This window comes from Neopsephotus bourkii, unplaced genomic scaffold (assembly GCF_033783945.1).
Source record: "Neopsephotus bourkii isolate Nb327-2 ecotype Australia unplaced genomic scaffold, CSIRO-AGI_Nbou_v1 NB_1526, whole genome shotgun sequence".
Taxonomy (NCBI): Eukaryota; Metazoa; Chordata; class Aves; order Psittaciformes; family Psittacidae; genus Neopsephotus; species Neopsephotus bourkii.
Genome location: NW_026902002.1, coordinates 5,875,056 through 5,894,165, shown reverse-complemented (window position 1 = coordinate 5,894,165; position 19,110 = coordinate 5,875,056). Strand labels below are relative to the sequence as shown.

General features: G+C 40.7%; 1 protein-coding gene across 3 annotated transcripts in view; it reads right to left on the bottom strand.

Annotated features, from left to right (window-relative positions):
- The window catches only part of XRCC5 (X-ray repair cross complementing 5), a 54,109-nt gene extending 38,228 nt beyond the window's left edge, over positions 1 to 15,881 (bottom strand). The window contains exons 1-7 of one of the 3 annotated variants that reach the window (XM_061370144.1): positions 15,807 to 15,881; positions 12,609 to 12,722; positions 11,867 to 12,050; positions 10,642 to 10,690; positions 9,014 to 9,136; positions 5,978 to 6,094; positions 194 to 308 (exon numbers count right to left, since the gene is read on the bottom strand). In XM_061370144.1, the coding sequence (XP_061226128.1) occupies positions 194 to 308; positions 5,978 to 6,094; positions 9,014 to 9,136; positions 10,642 to 10,690; positions 11,867 to 12,050; positions 12,609 to 12,722; positions 15,807 to 15,824 (720 nt within the window). In that variant the 5' untranslated portion in view covers positions 15,825 to 15,881. Of the gene's footprint in view, positions 1 to 193; positions 309 to 5,977; positions 6,167 to 9,013; positions 9,137 to 10,641; positions 10,691 to 11,866; positions 12,051 to 12,608; positions 12,723 to 15,806 lie in introns of those variants that run through there. The other 2 variants (XM_061370143.1, XM_061370145.1) reach the window with 2 other exon arrangements.
- Between the last annotated feature and the right edge of the window lie 3,229 nt (positions 15,882 to 19,110).

Below are 19,110 nucleotides of genomic sequence, written 5' to 3'. Positions count from 1 at the left end.
ACAATATGGTGAAGTTAGAGTTGCTGTGGGAACCACAGTTTCAGATGTACTGGCGTCTACACACATAAAATCTCTGCCATAATTATTTTGGATGTTGTTTTATCTTTTATTTTCTTCGTTTTAAAGAAAAAACTTGCAGCTGCACCTAACTTGCTGCCAAAATACACTAAAACATACGATTTTATGAACTTACTGATTTGTAGGCCACAATCCTTATAGACAAATTAGAACCAATAGTGAGCTGGCAGGGCCAAGCCATAGGTCTTCTTTCTATTTTCTTAAACATTGAAAGATGCTCCAGGCTTTCTCTAAATCAGGAAAACAGAAACGAACTCTGGTAAACTGTAATAAAATATAACAGACAATACACCCTCTTCAAGGAGATGCAGGAGTCCAATCGTTTTAAGACTGCACAAAGCACTAGAAAATAAACTGTATGAATAATCTTGTCATTAACTATTGTCAGAAAAAGAGAATGAAAAAAAGAGATGGTACAGCAGGTTATTCACATTTCAAGCCTTTACCATGGTGTGACACTAGTGCTTAAAGACAGTATGAAACCACACAATTGCTTATTAAGCGTTTACAATTATCTTTGCTCACCCAATTAGGGCATGTAGCTGTTTGAAAAACCCAAATTACAAAAAGCTCCCTAAGTGGCAAAACGTTTTCTGCAGTGGAGGTAAAGAAATAAAGAATCCAGTTTCAATTAACAGGATTTTGTTTGTGTGGTAATTAACTTTTGACACTCTGTTTTTTATACTGTACTAATGAACTCATTATTTTCAGGGCATTCTGCTAGAGTGAAACAAGTTACTTTCAACGTTTCTAGCATAAGCAGCATATACACAAGTTTATAAAGACAGAAAAAAAAGAACTGTAATGATTTTATACTAAAAATGTTAATTTCATTGCACAACTTCAAGCAATGGAGTCCAAAAATTAAAAATCTACTGTAACTTGTCTTACTGTGAAATCAAATAGGATTGCACAACAGAACAGCTTCCAGCTAATATAAACCATATCAGCTATTTTGCTGTACAATTACAATGCAGAGAAAGAAATCAACTTCTCTTTTATTGCACGATGAAGCAAAGACAAAATGGTGCTGACCCGCTCTTCTGCACATGATGATAAAACCCAAAACCTACCTCTCTCTTCAGTAAAGCACTTGTCTGGCAGAAATTAGGATTAACACCTGAAAAATCAGTACAAAATTCTTGGTATTTTCAAGTTTCTTAGGATTAGCTGACTTTTTTTAATGTCTAACAGAATTTAAAACAGAATTAACGGAGAAAATGCACTGGGATATTTATCATGAGATAAACAGTACAGAATCATAGAATAGTTGACGTTGGAAAGGACCTTATGGTCATCCAGTTCCAACAGCCCTGCCATGAGCAGGGACACCTCACACTAAACCATGTCACCCAAGGCTCTGTTCAACCTGGCCTTAAACATTGGCAAGGATGAAGCATTTACAGCTTCCCTGGGCAACCCATTCCAGTGCCTCACCACCCTAACAGCAAAAAAGTTCCTCCTTATATTCAGTCTAAACTTGCCCTGTTTAAGTTTTAACCCATTACCCCTTGTCCTATCACTACAGTCCCTAATGAACAGTCCCTCCCCAGCATCTTTATATGCCCCCTTCAGATACCGGAAGGCTGCTATGAGGTCGCCACGCAGCCTTCTCTTCTTCAGGCTGAACAGCCCCAACTTCCTCAGCCTGTCTTCATATGGGAGGTGCTCCAGTCCCCTGATCATCCTCGTGGCCCTCCTCTGGACTTGTTCCAACAGTTCCATGTCCTTTTTATGTTGAGGACACCAGAACTGTACACAATACTCCAAGTGAGGTCTCAAGAAAGCAGAGTAGAGGGGCAGGATCACCTCCCTCGACCTGTTGGTCATGCTCTTTTTGATGCAGCCCAGGATACAGTTGGCTTTCTGGGCTGCGAGCGCACATGGAAGCCGGCTCATGTTCATTTTCTCATCAACCAACACCCCCAAGTCCTCCTCCACAGGGCTGCTCTGAATCTCTTCTCTGCCCAGCCTGTAGCTGTGCCTGGGATTGCTTTGACCCAGGTGTAGGACCTTGCACTTGGCATGGTTAAACTTCATGAGGTAGGCATCAGCCCACCTCACAAATGTGTCAAGGTCCCTCTGGATGACATTCCTTCCCTCCAGCGTATCAACCGAACCACACAGCTTGGTGTCATCAGCAAACTTGCTGAGGGCGCACTCAATCCCACTGTTCGTGTCAGCGACGAAGATGTTGAACGAGACCGGTCCCAACACCGATCCCTGAGGGACACCACTCGTTACTGGTCTCAAGGCGGACATTGAGTCATTGACCACAACTCTTCGTGTGCGGCCCTCCAGCCAGTTCTTTAGCCATAGAGTGGTCCACCTATCAAATTGATGTCTCTCCAATTTAGAGACAAGGATGTCATGCGGGACAGTGAATAACACTTTGCACAAGTCCACATTGTATTTTGTTTTTTCCTTATGGAAAGGAAGCAATAAAGACATAAATACAGGATTTTTAAAAAGAACCTGTTACGACATCAGTAAAAGTTTTCAACATACATTCAAGAATGTGTGAAAATCAAACATGTCAAATGCCTAAAAATGTCATTTAAGCTCAATTTATGAACTCTGCCCTTTTAATACCTTACACTTCGAGAGGAAAAATGCTCCATCTTATCAAAGATGTAGTCAATAAAACCCTACTAAACGCACATTTCAACTTGTGCTTTTAAAAAATGTCTTGTCTCTGCTCTCCAATCCCTTCCCCCAAAATCCAGAGGCAGCAGAAATACCTCCTGTACAACAATCAGAATATCAAACCCTTTAAAAAAAAAAAATAAAAAATTGCTCATTTACTTTCTTGGCATGAATAATTTATTTTCACAAGAGTTGAAATATTTTTACCAGCATGAATAATGATATATAAGAAAACAGAGAATGTATCCCAGTTAGTAAATTATCATGACAGATTTGCGAAGCTAACTTAGAATCATAGAATAGTTCGGGTTGGAAAGGACCTTAAGATCATCAAGTTCCAACCCCCCTGCCATGGGCAGGGATACCTCACACTAAACCGTATCACCCAAGGCCTCGTCCAACCTGGCCTTAAACACTGCCAGGGATGGAGCATTCACAACCTCGCTGGGCAACCTACTCCAGTTCCTAACTACCCTAACAGGAAAGAATTTCTTCCTTATATCCAATCTAAACTTGCCCTGTTTAAGTTTTAACCCATTACCCCTTGTCCTATCACTACAGTCCCTAATGAACAGTCCCTAACCAGCATCCCTATATGCCCCCTTCAGATACCGGAAGGCTGCTATGAGGTCGCCACGCAGCCTTCTCTTCTTCAGGCTGAACAGCCCCAACTTCCTCAGCCTGTCTTCATATGGGAGGTGCTCCAGTCCCCTGATCATCCTCGTGGCCCTCCTCTGGACTTGTTCCAACAGTTCCATGTCCTTTTTATGTTGAGGACACCAGAACTGTACACAATACTCCAAGTGAGGTCTCAAGAGAGCAGAGTAGAGGGGCAGGATCACCTCCCTCGACCTGTTGGTCATGCTCTTTTTTATGCAGCCCAGGATACAGTTGGCTTTCTGGGCTGCAAGCGCACGCTGCCAGCTCATGTTCATTTTCTCATCGACCAGCACCCCCAAGTCCTTCTCCGCAGGGCTGCTCTGAATCTCTTCTCTGCCCAACCTGTAGCTGTGCCTGGGATTGCTCCGATCCAGGTGTAGGACCTTGCACTTGGCATGGTTAAACTTCATGAGGTTGGCATCAGCCCACCTCACAAGCATGTCAAGGTCCCTCTGGATGGCATTCCTTCCCTCCAGCTTATCAACCGAACCACACAGCTTGGTGTCATCAGCAAACTTGCTGAGGGCGCACTCAATCCCACTGTCCATGTCAGTAACGAAGATGTTAAACAAGACCAGTCCCAACACCAATTCCTGAGGAACACCACTTGTTACAGGTCTCCAGCTGGACATTGAGCCACTGACCACAACTCTTTGTGTGCGGCCGTCCAGCCAGTTCTTTATCCACCAAGTGGTCCATTCATCAAATTGACTTCTCTCCAATTTAGAGACAAGGATGTCATGTGGGACAGTGTCGAACGCTTTACACAAATCCAGGTAGATGACATCAACTGCTCTACCGCTTCTTAAACCTTGATAAGTAACTTAAGCGCATCTAAAATCTCACATATTTTTAAACAACTAAAGCTTTAATCTATTGGTCATATGTGTATTTATCCAAAGATTCTGGCTTTTCCCTGAAAGCATGGCACAAAGACAGCTAACACAATAGCACGGACCTGTGATTCAAAAAAAATATATAAAGAAGGTGACAAGCCATGTAGTAGCTTCATGCATATGGATTATCCTAATGGATAAACGGGCCCAGAAAGATACTGCTTTTCCATGCAGCCTTTTGACAACTGACAAAGCTTGCTTTCTTCTGCAGACTGATTCCATGTTGACTAATATGAAGTACATACACAGTAATACATTTTTCTTCACTAATCCACACTAATGCAAAATATCTGTTTAACTGGCTGCTGAGATGCAAAGCAGATCAGTTGGGCAGGGTGAGAGAAGGAAACCCCACAAATAAAATTATGAATAATAACATGCAAACCTCAAGGTACAAACCTCATCTAAACATTACACTTGATAATCACATTACAGTTAAGGTTTACTAAGATTCCTGAAAAACAGATTACATAAAGATGGCACTCCATAATTGTAGAACAGAATTACTAAGACAGTAATATCAGACTTCTATAAAGCACACAGACGCATTTTGCTTCTTTCCCAACTGAGACAACACCTCCATGGGAAAGTGTTGGATATATCATTAACTACAGTTTTTCAGACACAAACATATATTTGCATTCTTTCACTGGGGAAACATGAAGTGAAAAACCATCTTTCAACCTCTAAAAAAGTGTATTGTTTGGCACAACAGCACAGTAGTCTCTGATTAAAGTCCAGGGAACTAGATGATCTTAAGGTCCTTTCCAACCCTAATCATTTTATGATTCAACAAGCAACATTACAAAGCACATTAAACTGTTGAAACAAGTGCAGAGGAGGGCCACAAGGATGATCAGGGGACTAAAGCACCTCCCATATGAAGACGGCTTGAGAAAGCTGGGGCTGTTCAGCCTGGAGAAGAGAAGGCTGTGTGGAGACCTCATAACAGTCTTCCTGTATCTGAAGGCTATAGGGATGCTGGGGATGGACTTTCCATTAGGGACTGTAGTGATAGGACAAGGGGTAATGAGTTAAAACTTAAACAGGGCAAGTTTAGGCTGGATATAAGGAAGAAATTCTTTACTGATAGGGTGGTGAGGCACTGGAATGGGTTGCCCAGGGAAGTTGTGAATGCTCCATTCCTGGCAGTGCTCAAGGCCAGGCTGGACAGAGCCCTGGGAGGCATGATTTAGTGGGAGGTGTCCCTGCCCATGGCAGGGGGGTCGGAGCTAGATGATCTTAAGGTCTTTCCAGCCCTAACTATTCTATGATTCTATGATTACTCAAAACATTAGTGGGAGTTCGATAAACTAGTGAGCTAAAAGAACAAAGAACAAAGGCTACCATTAAATGCAAATGTACTTTCCAAACCATGCTTTTGCAGTCTCATTTATAGAAACCTTCTCTCCAAAATCTACCAAAACTTATCCAAATTCCACAGATGGAAGAAAATGTATTTCTTTTTCTTTAAATACAGAGATAGAAAATTCATTTTTCTACTGATATCTTTTCTGCCTACTATGAAGCCACAGAAAAAGCTGTTTGAAAAGTACTGTGTGTACAATAAGTTATAAAATTCACTGACTTCAGTGAAACTGGATTTCAAGTGACTGATTATTTAATTAATTTCATCCTTTGGGGAAGAAATCAGAAAGTAAATTTAAAGTATGATAACGAGGATTAGCCAAGTTTACCTGAAAGTATAAGTTTCTTCCAGCCCTCCTTCTTCATCCAAATTATGCATCAGTTTCCTCACCACATCAATGCCTTCCTTCTGTTGCTCAGTTAAACCCTTTCTTGGAAAAGGGTTTCTGTGAATATGAGGATGTACACTGGCACTTGTATCTCTACCTCCATCATCAACATCCACTGGAAATGGCAGACTAAGAATACAAGCAGAAGCAGCTAATTTTTACTTTCTTCTTAATTAAAATAACAAACCAAAACAAAAATTGTATGAAAAGTTTCTATCTAGCTGCTGTCAGATGTATAAAGAGCCACATGGCTTGTGAAACACATTAAGTAGTATTTCAAGTCTACTTGGCGTTGGTAACATCTTCACCAGGGTGCTGCAACAGTTCTGGGCATCATACAACAATAAAGATGTCCACATATGGGAAGGGATTAGGCAGTACAGACAATGCAGATTAGAAATCAGCTATGAAAACAGACTGAACAAAATAAAGCCCATAGAGAAGGGAGCCAGAGGGCAAGACAGTCTTAAATATAAGCCTGCTGTTGCAGAGGGTAAGGGAACAATCAGCCTTACATACTCAGCTTGCACTCAAATTGCATCATGGAGTCAGGCAGATATTCCAAAAACTGATACAGACATTTCAAACCATAATCGCTAAAACCAACTCCCTAAGGAGATAGAAAAGTCTGCATCACTGGAAATACTTATAAAGATTAGACAAACACCACTCAGCAATGACATACACACAAATGACCCTATCTGAAGTAGAGGATAGCTCTAGATGACTTGTTAAAAGCCACTCCAGGCTTGTGATTCTGTAACGGCTCCATATGCCAGCAAACAGGACTTTCTCTGCAGTGGAGCTGCTAGTTATTTCTGGAATATATGTTACTCTTTGAGATTTTAATAGCTTACACACTAGGTGAATTTCTGACTGAAGATGACACTCTTCCCTGCATTTAAGAATCAGATTTAAAAATTCAGCCAGGGGTTATAGATAAAATGATGCTGATGCTCTTCAAAATAACACAGAGCTAACAAAGTGTAATAACCACAGAAAAGAGATGAGTAAGATCCTCTACTCTGTGCTCCTGACAATGCCTGCAGACTTTTTAAATGATCTTTCATCTAATCCAATTTTGAATGAACCACATGACACCTTTTACCACATTTCCACAAAGTAAAAGAAATTTGGCTTTGTATTATGTTTTCAAGAAAGCAGCCTACAGATCTCTACCATGCTTTCTCCTCATTAGTCCTCACTAAACTTATCTGTGAAGCAACACATAATAATCAGTTAACAATATGCACAACAGTGTCACATATAGCAGAATTAAGACCAAACTTCAACAAAGTGTTTGGTACCTTTTTAGGAAGCAGCATCCACTGACGAATAGAGAAACTACTTTAAAGCTGTTAGGCAGCAAAAAGCTTCAAACCTCTGATACACAAAAGTAAGATTACTTTCATCATGCAGTGCTTAGAGACTCATGTGATGAGAATGGTATAATACCCAAAGCTATACAGTGTTCAGCATGCACTTGGTACTTGGCAACAGGGAGGAAGATCAACTATCTGCCACAAGTTATAATCTAATCAATAAACAGGGTATAAGAGTTACAAGCATGGGTGATAACAAAAGGACATGCTTTAGCAAAACATTATTTTTAAACCACTATTCTGAGTATTTTACATTTGTACATGTATTTCTCAAGCATCATCTGCCAGTGTGGCTGGGAGACGGTATAAATTTGCAGCTACTGCTATAACAGCAAAACTTCTCTGATGCTTCTATTAGCCACAGGGCTTTTCCTTTGCTGCATTACAGGCAAAAAAATGTAAAGATGTATCAGAAATTTCACAGAATAAAACTGCAAAGTTAACTTGTGGTGTTAGCTAGTGCTACTCTGCATGGCAATCTACAGGTGCGGAGATAAGGTAGCTGCACGATGTACTCAGATTTATGGTGTTGTTGCCACTGCCTCCCTCCAGGATCAACAAGAGCTCAATAAGCTAGAAGGCCATGTCAAGGCATGTTGCAAGCATACCTTCTTTTACTGTGTAGAGAACCTGAGAATAGTCTGACTGTTTTACACTCAGCCTCTCCCAAGCACAAGTAGAAAAGAACTTTTTGGTGTAGGATCAGCCCATGATTTTTAGTCACTTTTTCCTATCTAACCCCTCTGTTATCTTGCAGGTGGGTCTGCAAATGGTTTTAATGAATTCATCAAATTCTTAACATTGCTCCTTACAGAATGCTGGACCTAAGTGAAAGTAAATATTAAAATGGAGAGAAGTAAAACAGTGGCTTTAACTTCCTCCTGTGAAATTGTTATAAGCAGCAAACATTAATGTTCACACAAAGTCTTGTTTTTAAATAAACTCCTACTAGAAGGCTTACAGCTTCCTATGTTACCATCATGTGCAACATCTAATACAGATCTCAGCACCATCAGTGATTCTTCAGATCAATGCCTATACCTATACAGCCATGGGATTCCTGTCATAACACTTAAGATATCGCTTCCATTTTCCAAGTCCATCACTGTGATTATAACTGTTCAGACTTGCTTTTCTACTGACACCAGAATCAGGCTATAAACATCTGCAACACTACCTCTTTATTTCTTCCCAGTAACAACCTTATCTAAAAGTATGTAGGCTGCTGTTGTGACAAAACTACTGTTTCCAAGTTTCTGTTACTGTTTCTATTTCTGGCTCATTGTTTCCCAGTTCTCTGCTTTTACAGCAATTTTGTCACCCATTTTCAGCTTTGGCTCTAACTGAACAAGAAGCCGTCATTTTACCATGTATTTGCACATCACGTAATAAAAGGGACTTGTTTCATAACTGGAATTCATGGCATATGTAATTGATAGAAGTACTTAATCATATTATATACTGGTACACCTTTATAGAAACAATACACCAACAGATCATCAGCTTCTTCAAGATCATTATTAAGAAAGAATAAACATTTCCCTTAAAAAAAAACCCAAAAGGTATAGTGTGTAACAGCCACTTCCATACTTACAAAAACTGAAGTGAAATTCCTGTTTTCTTCAAATTAGCAATGATAATTTCCAGCTGATCCTCACTGACAGTACTACAAAGGTCTGTAAACAGTTCAATATATCTCTTCTCATATTTCTTGCCTCTTGAAATACAAAAAGACCATTTACATATATAGGAAATACAATCTATAAGGCCTTTTTCTAATTTTTTGCTACAAACAAACCTACTTGGTAGACGTTGTCCTGTCACTGGTTGTTATGATAAGTTTTTATCTTTGTAGGAATCCCCCTACTCACTCCTATCTTCTAAAATTGAAGACTCTAGCCCTGTGACTGGATAAGTCACTAACTATATCTAAATGAACGGAATTCTGCCAATTTTCACCAATGATGACAAAATACTAATAAAACGTTAGGTGCTTTATTCATTATACTGGATATCTCCTTTGCAGCTGTGTGTCCTTACGAAAATGGAAAATGTATTTTTAAATTACTGGTGTTGGTGTCCGTTCCATTTTAGTAAGCTAATTTAGTAAATTCATTGGATAAGATGGACTATAAACCCTACTTAACATGTTAAGAAGTAGTAACAATAAGCATCAGAAAGTTCTGCCAGCTACAGAACAAAGTTCAGTTAAACCGATACTGTTTTTCTGGATATTTAAGCATAAGGGTGATTTTCTCAAATTTTCACCTGATAATATTTCCTCAACTGACATTAAACCCCATATCAAAAGGCTTGATGCATACAAGCAACTTATCCACAGGATAACAAAAGCAGTTGCTCCATAGGCATTCAAGGTTATACTGTTACAAATACAGTGATTTAACTCACAACTCAGTTTCAGACATTAAACTGATACAGCTTTTCATGCTGATTAGATTTTATTCATAAAAATACAAACTGCATCACTAAGTCTAGTCTTCTGCATTCACAATTAGATCATACAATATCTTTAACATCATGTTCAATCTCTGTTTTGAGAGGAAATAAGAGTATCTTTCTTTCCTTGGACCATCAGTTCACCACATATTAGAAATAGTATATTGCCAGTTTAAGCACATTCGCTGACAACTTTGTAATGCTTGGGGCCAATGTTTTCTTTCAGCTTAAACAGTGTTTTTTCCTACTGCACATTTATCTCCCAAGCCTGCATATTTACAAAAAGCCAACTTATCTCCAAGAGCCTTTAATTTGCTAGGCTGAACAAACCTTTCTAGTTCTGCTCTTTTTCTCTTCTTTGTGAGATATGCCATCACCATGATAAGTTTGGTAGCCCTTTTCTATGCACTTTAAACATATGAATTAATATTTTTTGAAAACGGATCACGCAATGTGTGACATTAAGTGAAGTCTTTGTGACTTAGTATTAATATTCTCTGTATTAATAAGTATTCATAAATCTACTGCAAAGTTCCTAGTGGCATCAGACAGCTCTTAAGAGAAGCTACACGTCTCCTGCAGATTCTTCAGGGACAGACTCCCGTTGAGTGTGGTTTGGTTTTAATGTGTTTTGGTTTAGTTAGTTTGTTTTGAAAGCATTTTTCATATTTATACAATACTGGAAATATAATACTGACAAGAAATCAGATCAGCTCAAAAGTGCAAGTTCAGAATTCCGTAAAAGGCTTTGGGTGACATACTCACATTGTTTGCTTCTGAAGCAAGTCCATGCACACAATAATTGCATCCAGAACTAAGCAAATTTAAGAAAAATCTCATTTAGAACATGAATCATGCACAGAAGTCCTTTTCCTATGAAACAATCTTTTGTTTCCACCCCCTCCCAAATACTGACAAACATGCATTTTAGTTAACAAGCAAACTATCTTTTGAGACAAGTACTCTCCAAGTATCTACTGTGCAAGTTACTGTTTAACTTGCCGGTTTTGAGATCTTGTCTCTTCCCTATTTATCTGATGGAAAAGTAAAAAGGCTGCCTCAGGGCCCAGTGAGGAGGATCAAGTACAACAAAAGAGCAATCTAATCATCACAAAATTACTTCGAATCCACAAACAAAACTTATTTGTACTTTCAATACATGATACTGTTTTCTCATGCAAGTTTTCCTTCAAAACATCTGCATCTGGCAAACCTCTTTATAGCTCTTTTCTCATCAAAATTTCCATTGAGGAATCTATTTTTATCACTGAGCACAAACCTGCCCACCCATTGAAGAAGGAACATGACTACTTCTGCTAATAATACAGCTGACTGGCTGCACACTTCTCTGAAACAGCTCTGACAGTCTGTTCTGAGCTCTAGCTCAGAACAATCATTTGATGGCCAGAATGAGGAAAGACAACACATGGAAGTTTAACAGCACATAAATGAAACACACTAAGGGACTCTATATAGGTTGTCTTATTTTAAAACTGTTCACCTTATGCAACTAACAAAAGAATACGTTCAAATATGAACAACATTCAAACCAGCAATGTTAGAAATACTTCATATAGAAATCAATCTAATAAACTTCTCCTCTGCTTTGTATGGCTTCTAGTACTTCTGATAACGTATTTCATAAACAGTATTTTTATTTTATGAATAAGCATAAACCAAGTTCTGCAACATTGATTTAAAAAAAGATGCCTTATTTGAGGCCAAAAAAAAATATTATTGCTATATTCATTCTTTTTAATTAGCAGAACATTTCATGAAAGCAATGACCCTCTAAGGCCAAGACTCCATTCTGCTAGCCTAAACAAATGTAAAAAAGCAGCTAATCTGCTTTGGAACAAACTTATAGCCACAAATTAGCTGGATATTACAGTAGCTAAAATTTTGGATCCAAATCTGAGCCTATTTCACAACACTAACTTCCTTTATCCTATGCAGCTGAATCAAGAAATGCTGTACAAAGAAAGGATACAGTCTGCTTGTTCAGAGCCTGGTTTAATCACATCTTGAATGTCTTCCAGCAAATCAAAATCTGGCAGCATTAGTGATCTATGTACAGTAATGTTTTGGTATTGATCTCTACTGGCAAGGTCATTCCTAGTACCATCAGTGCCAAACAAAACTACAGCGACCTCATCTTTACTCTCAGCAAAAACCTGGAAACACAGAAAATAAAAAATAGGTATAAAAACACAGGTAGATTCATACACAACTATGTTACACAGACTCCAGCAAGCGAAACTAATTTTGACACAATGTCAAGTGCAGTGAATTTACTTTTTTTTTACGTTTTCAGCGCTATAGTACCCAAATGTAAACTTACAGAGGGGTCACTAATTCAGATATAATTAAAACTAACAGATTGATACGATGATATCTGGGATAAAACAAATACAGTTGACACAGTCCTTAAAATGAATCTTCATTGTGGCAGATCTTAAAAATGTTGAAGCATTTTAGAGAAAGAGCACTTGTTTCCCCTAAAAGTTTCTATTGCCCTGAAGAAAACGAATTACCAATTCAACTGCTATATCTCACACAAAAGTACAGCTGAAACAAAGAGCACTGATCTGTCACTCCTTCATAAAAAATAGTCTAATCCATACTCATTTCCCATTTATTTCAATTATTAGCAAATAAGGAAAATATTTCACACGTTATTGCTTCCTCTCCCTTTTTAACAAGTTTTTTACCACGTGTAAAGTCACACAAACCTGTCGCTGCACAAACTTTGTCATAACCTTCTTGGCTTGTTCAAGTGAAGACTCCTCACCAGGGGCAGAACTGCTCATTGTAAACCCTACATCCAGGCACAGCACTATGGCCACCTAGAAGTGAAACAGAATGCATGCAAAGGGTAAATATGAGCATAATTATTTAAAAGGGTACGTACAAAACCTAAAAATCAAGCTACATCACTACTGGTTTCTTTTACAGTAACTGCTAATAGGAGACAATAGGGAAGAACAGAACCAGTACAACTGCACAGAACTGAGCATCATTTAATCCTGCATGATGTTCCAGACATCTCTGTGGAAAATACAAGAAATCCTATGTTTCTCAATAATCTCTTGAGATGGACAATTTCTGTATAACCTAACAAACACCTTAGCAATTTCAGAGGTCTTCTACAGTAAGGAAATAAAGCAGAGATGTTTTGGTTGACAATTATAAGCACAACACAATACAACATACCTGCACGACACAACGTAAAGATTGTTTCCGAAAGTCTACAGCTACATCCACCCCTCACAGTAAGCTCAGAATAGCTGCAGAGACCAGTCTTTGGTCTAACTCAAGCACAGTAAGAATGATACCGCTCCTATAGTTCCCAGGGACAGCCACAACATTTATGCTACTGCAGGTGCCTGCACCATGCAGCTATGCTATTAATGCCTTGGAAGGATAAATTACAATTTGAATTTAGGGGCTTAAATCCCATGAGCTATCTATGTGTTCACATTTCTGATCATTGCTTTAACTGTATGTATGTAACTGCATGTAACACTGCCCAAGTCTTCCCCTTAACTGATTTATAAACTAGCATGTGAATAAAATTTCTTCATGTTCAACCGTTTCTCTTGTTCAACCGTTGCTAAGTTCCTTTCAAGTTCTTCCACAGACTCTGCTTACCTTCATTAACCTGAGTAATTTTACCATGCAGCTGAATTATGCAAGAAGAATTCAGTAAAATTATGCCCTGCATCTTGCAGGACACTTACAAAAAGCCAGCTGAAAGTTATTGTCACTAATTAAACCAAGATTCTTTAAATATAGATCAAAACCTTGCCTGGTGGATTGTCAATAACTTAAATTACACTGCCTTCAAAAACTTACTGTTAGCCAGAACACAGGAAAGTTAGGTATTACCTAGGCTGAAAACAGTCACCTTGTTTTAAAATACAAAATATATTCAATTCTCCAAGAACTGAAGCTGCCAAAAGATGTGAGCAATAAATCAAATTAGGAGACTGTCAAGCAATATGAGATGTATAGTCTGCTTTTGCAAAGCAAAAGGGATGAACAGAAAGAAAAGATGTTGGTCTAAGCTCTTTTGCAAATGGCTGGTCAAATAATTCCAAGTACCTTTTTAAACATCAACCAAAAGAAAACCTGATTCTTTTTGTCACCCAAATAGATAATTCTAAATAACAAGTTTAATGAACATGAATAATTTGCCCAGACTACCTGTCTAATCCTCTGTATTAAAGCTCCAAAATTATTTTCTTATCCTCTTCCTTTTACCAGAATATATTGTGCATCTCCCCTGTCATTTTAACAAGCACTGTTTTAACTCCCTACATCCTTCCAGGACAAGAGGAAGAAAGAAAAAAGGCTAAGCAACAGGGTTCTACAAGATGTCCAGCACGTTCCACTCATTCTCAGCACTACTCATCACTCTGCTTTTGCTGCTGGCTTGACTGGGAGCTAGGAATTAATGCCTCTGAGTCTGCTAGGTCTGCAGCTTAGAGCAAAATAGGGACACTAACTGAGGCTGCACGACGTTCTCACAAGAGCCTTGTTACTGCTCACCTGCCAGCCTGAGGAATTACTCTACCAGCAACTGCAGACCCTTTGCTTATTGCAGTCCTGCCTCAAGACACACAACGGCTGGCAGTTGCATTAATTCTGCTGTCTCAGACAGGTAAAATGCTCTTCAGAGCTGGAAAGATGACAGCAAAGTAGCCAGTCAAGAGCTGCTGTTTTGCTTAAGAAGAAAACGATCAAGTGTCAAGTGCTAACACGCTTTTCTAGAAGGCAGTAAAACTCCAAGCCTGGTGTGTATTCAGGTATGTGGAATTCTCCTTCTCGAAGACAGCAAGTCTCTCTTTTGGTAATCCTTCATATGTCTTTTCATTTGTTATTAACTTCTGAGCATCTCACCTGAGCATTCAGTGCTGCCATTTTCAGGTGCAGCCTACTAAGCAAAGCTTTTAAGATGCACAGCATGTGTGATTGTGGGACAACACTGTCACACCTGTGCTAATCTCCATCTGTTTTGCTCGAGTACTGATAAGGGTGAAAATGGAACAAGCTGCCTTTAACCTTACTGCTGAAGCTAGTTATAATTAAGCTACAAGACATGGCTACAGCAGGACTTTAGCAGGCCATACAGATGAAACCTGTGCTTTACAGATACCGAATATCAAAAAAGATCTTAACACAGGTTTCACCAACAGGATTCCTTAAACATACCAAACAAACTGCATTTCTAACAGGGCAAAACCATTTCTACTATTATCCTACCAAGAACAGAATACTACTACTGTGGTAGCTGCACAGCGCTCAACATCACAGCTGCCTCCAAGATGGAAACACTGACGTTCCTTTGAAATAGACATCTTTTGTACCCACAGCAGCTCGGGGGTCGGCAAAGGGAGGAGTTACTTGGTTTCAGAGCCAGGCTTTGCAGCCGCGGCTGTTGTGCTGTTTGCTACTAACCTCGAAGTTATCTCACTGAAGGTAAACCAGGCCAGTTAAACCCCATGCTGACTGCGGTACCACGGAATCACAGAATGGTTTGGGGGGGACTTAAAGGTCATCTAGTTCCACACCGTCTGCCTTGCGCAGGGATATCTTCCACTAAACTAGGCTGCTCCACGCCCTTTCCAAGCCAGCACAGACAAGCCGCCTAATAGCCGTAAAGCCGTTTCCCCCAGGTGAGCATAAGAGAATCGGCCACGTTCAGCTCCCAGAGAGGCAGCAGTACCGGAACGACTCCGCGGCGCCCTAAGAAGCCCCACACAGCGACCACGGGGTCGCGCCAACACCCACCGCCCAGGGCCAAAGCTTAAACAGCGCTCCCGTTACAGGCGGGCAACGGTGGCTCCAGCCGGGGAGAGATGGCAGACAAAACGGGGTAAGAAATGCCAAAGGGATGCGGGGATCCTATTAGACCCCCCCTCCCTCACCTTGCTGCTGCGCGCCATCGCGCTCGTTCCGGGAAGCGGTGCGCTCCGTTCAGCGCTCCGGCAGGCGACGCGCCCTGCCCGCTCCACGTCCCCCCGGGAACACAGAAGCGGAGCCTCGCGTTCCGCGCTGGGGAGGGCAGCGCCACCCAGTGGTAAGAGGCGGCAAAGGCGGGCCTTGCCGGGACGCTGCCGCCTCAGCCATGGTCTCGAGTTGGGGGTGACTGATGCGGGGCGCAGGGTAGAAGCTGGGCTGGAAGTGGCACAGCTGGGTGAGAGGAAAGGGAGGTGTGGGGTGGCCCCTCATCTTTCTCTTCAGGCCATCACCCTAAGAGTGCCCCATCTCGCAGGCTCTACTGTCCCTGGGAATTTGGCCATAGGGTGAGCAGTGGAGCAGAGCCAAGGACAAGCCCTGTGCAGGTGTACAGGGGCCCCTGAGGAGAGGCAGCAGCAGGGCAAGCAAAGTCCTGCTATCCTCTCCTGCCTCTGAGCACCTCCTGACTGACCCCATCCATCACCCACCCCACAGGGATCATCTACTCCAGCCTCTTCACAGCAACCAGGAGTCCTGCAGAAGAGGGAGCAGCCATTCTCCTTCACCATAGGACAGACCTTTGGGGTGGAAGTGTTTGATAAAGTCACATTCTGCCCATGGATCAGCAGTGGGACAGGATTCTTTCATTAAACATTGACACAACACTAGCTATCTCTCAGCATTAACAGCAGAGAGAATTTTGGAACAGCATTACATCCAGGCTCTGATTAAATGGAAACCTGCTGACCTTAAAAACTCCAAGTATAATAGCTGCTGTGTATCACATGTATCTTGGCTCCTGTTTGATGTTAAATCACCAGCAGAGATGTATAGAGAATGGCAAATATTTCATCACATATATTGGGTACTTCTTGTTCTTTAGTACCTTTGTTGTATCCTTTAAGAATATCATTACTGCTGTTCTTTATATTCTCAGTGTATCTCAAAACCCACATTATCATCTAAAATTATTCTCAAAACAGTGCAAAGTGGTGATACCAGTATAGCTACAAAAGGGTAAACCTCAGATGAACATTTCAAAAACCTTGTACCAGCAGACTGACCCCTCAAACGCAAGCGTTCCCCTTTCATACTGAGTGATGTCTTAAGACAAAAATGGACTTCCCCTCTTTACTACATTGCCATGCTTTGGGAATATTGGTAATTGAGGGATTTTCCCTTCAAAGCACTTTGCATATCAAAGGAACACAGCAGCTTGGCAATGTGACAAACATTTTATGGGAAATGGGTAGACAAAAAAAAAAAAGCCAGCAATTGCGAGAGAAAGGCATGCATTGTCTTCCTGAATGTCTCTAAGGGGATTTCAGACTAATCAACCAAGAAAATCAGGTCTGGTTATTATTATTGTTCCTGATGTTACCTCTGTTCCTAGGAGTGCTTGCCACATACCTAAAGCCTCCCATTGGGCTAGCAATCAGGCAGCCCGCCACCCCAGCTGATTTCTGACGTATCTTGCAGTCTAGGCATGAGACAAAAGATGTGCACACACACACATACAAATGTGAAAAACAGAGAAACAAAAATTGATCAACTTCATCAGCAACGGTTTTTCTCACACCAGCAGAAACATTTTGCAAGGCACCATAAACAATGAACACTTTATTTTTATGCCAGGGTTGGGAAGTAAAACCCTTGATAGTCCTCTCTGAATCCTATATTTGACATAAAAGCTGAATCCCAGGCTTTGGGCCAAACTCTCATAGCTGAAGCTGGAATTGCAAATACTACTCAGAGGAGCTAATTTGGGCATGAACTTGGCTTTGCAGGAAGATTGGCATGCCCAGCCCAGGTGTGGAGCCCTGTTCCCTTACAAAGTTTGAGTGAAACTAAAGACACCTGTAATCGTGAAACTCTATGTGTGATCTTCCTATCCATTAGCTCTTGGTCTGGCATAAATGGGGTCTTAGCACTCTTATCACAAAATACACAAACAATAAAACAAAACATTCCCCCTTTGCACCTTCATGCTGCCAGATTTCCTCGGAGCAATTTCAACTATTCAAAGGAAAACTGGCTAATAATTTCTGAATGAAACTTTAGCCCCTATTTCTTTTCCTTTCACAGCTCTCCACAGAGCTCCCTTATAGATAGCCATCAGATCCAACTAACCAATTCCACTGGGGGCACTGGCACTTCGTTAGCTGGGAGTAAGATTTGACAATCTTTGCTTGTAAATGCTTGCCAAAAGATGCTTGTGATTAATTGGCCATTTCCATTTTGCAGAATGTCAAATACATAAATAATAAATATGTGACATCTCAGAGGACTCAGCATCCAGGGTGATCAGCTGTAATCTCATTTGCAATGAAGCGATTCAGACCTCAGTCCCAGTTGAGGTTCCCACTCATTGCTGTTACTCCTTTTTTGTCTTCCCCTCAGAAAACTAAGCCTGGATTAAATAAGCATGCTCTTGGAAAATAGCAGTGAGGGGCCTGCCTTGTGCTTAACTCTGTGCCTTTGCAAGGCAGCAACAAAAATGGCTTCCGCGTTTTATTATAAGAAGGAATGTGTTTCCCAGAGAATTGCAGCTGAGACCCAGCTGCTTATGGCTGCTCCGAGCAAATGCAAATGGCTTCAGTGTAAAAGTAGAAAGATGACTTGGCCTTTCTCCCTCCTGGAGCAATTGCCTACAGGGTAAAATTTTGGATAAATGCCTGGTGGCATTCCAAGAGGAATAAAACACCATTGCCATCTGGGATCTTGTTCAATAGCATCACTGAAATAGATACATGGAGCAGAACTGTCCACAGAAGAGTTAATTTCTCAATCATTACCTATTCTGTGCCTGCGTTTATATGTAGAAGTAGGCACTAATTGGAGTTATTAACTGAATTTCCTACAGAAATAATCAAAGCAAGGCAAGGACACTGTGACACCAATCAGCTTTGTATTTCTACCAGTACAAGCTTGGCAGCAAGCTGGAAGACAAAGTAGACAGAAAATTGGCACCCAGAGCAAAGCAGACTTAGAAGCACAGCTGTTAGTGTCTTCCTGTGTTGGCCTTCATGAGGTGTGCACAGTTGTCTTCTCCCAAGAGGTGTTTCCAAACACCTGCTTGAAAGCTCATACCAAATCTGTGGTGCAGACCAGCCCTAGTATTTATGATGTCTATTTAGTGATTGCTGATGGTCCTTCCCAAGAGATATAAACCTAACACAGTCTTTGCTTAGTTGCTTATGTGGAATACATCTGCAGGGAAAAGATGTCAAACACAGGCTTCAGTCTCTAAAGCAAAACTGAAGCTGTAAGTCC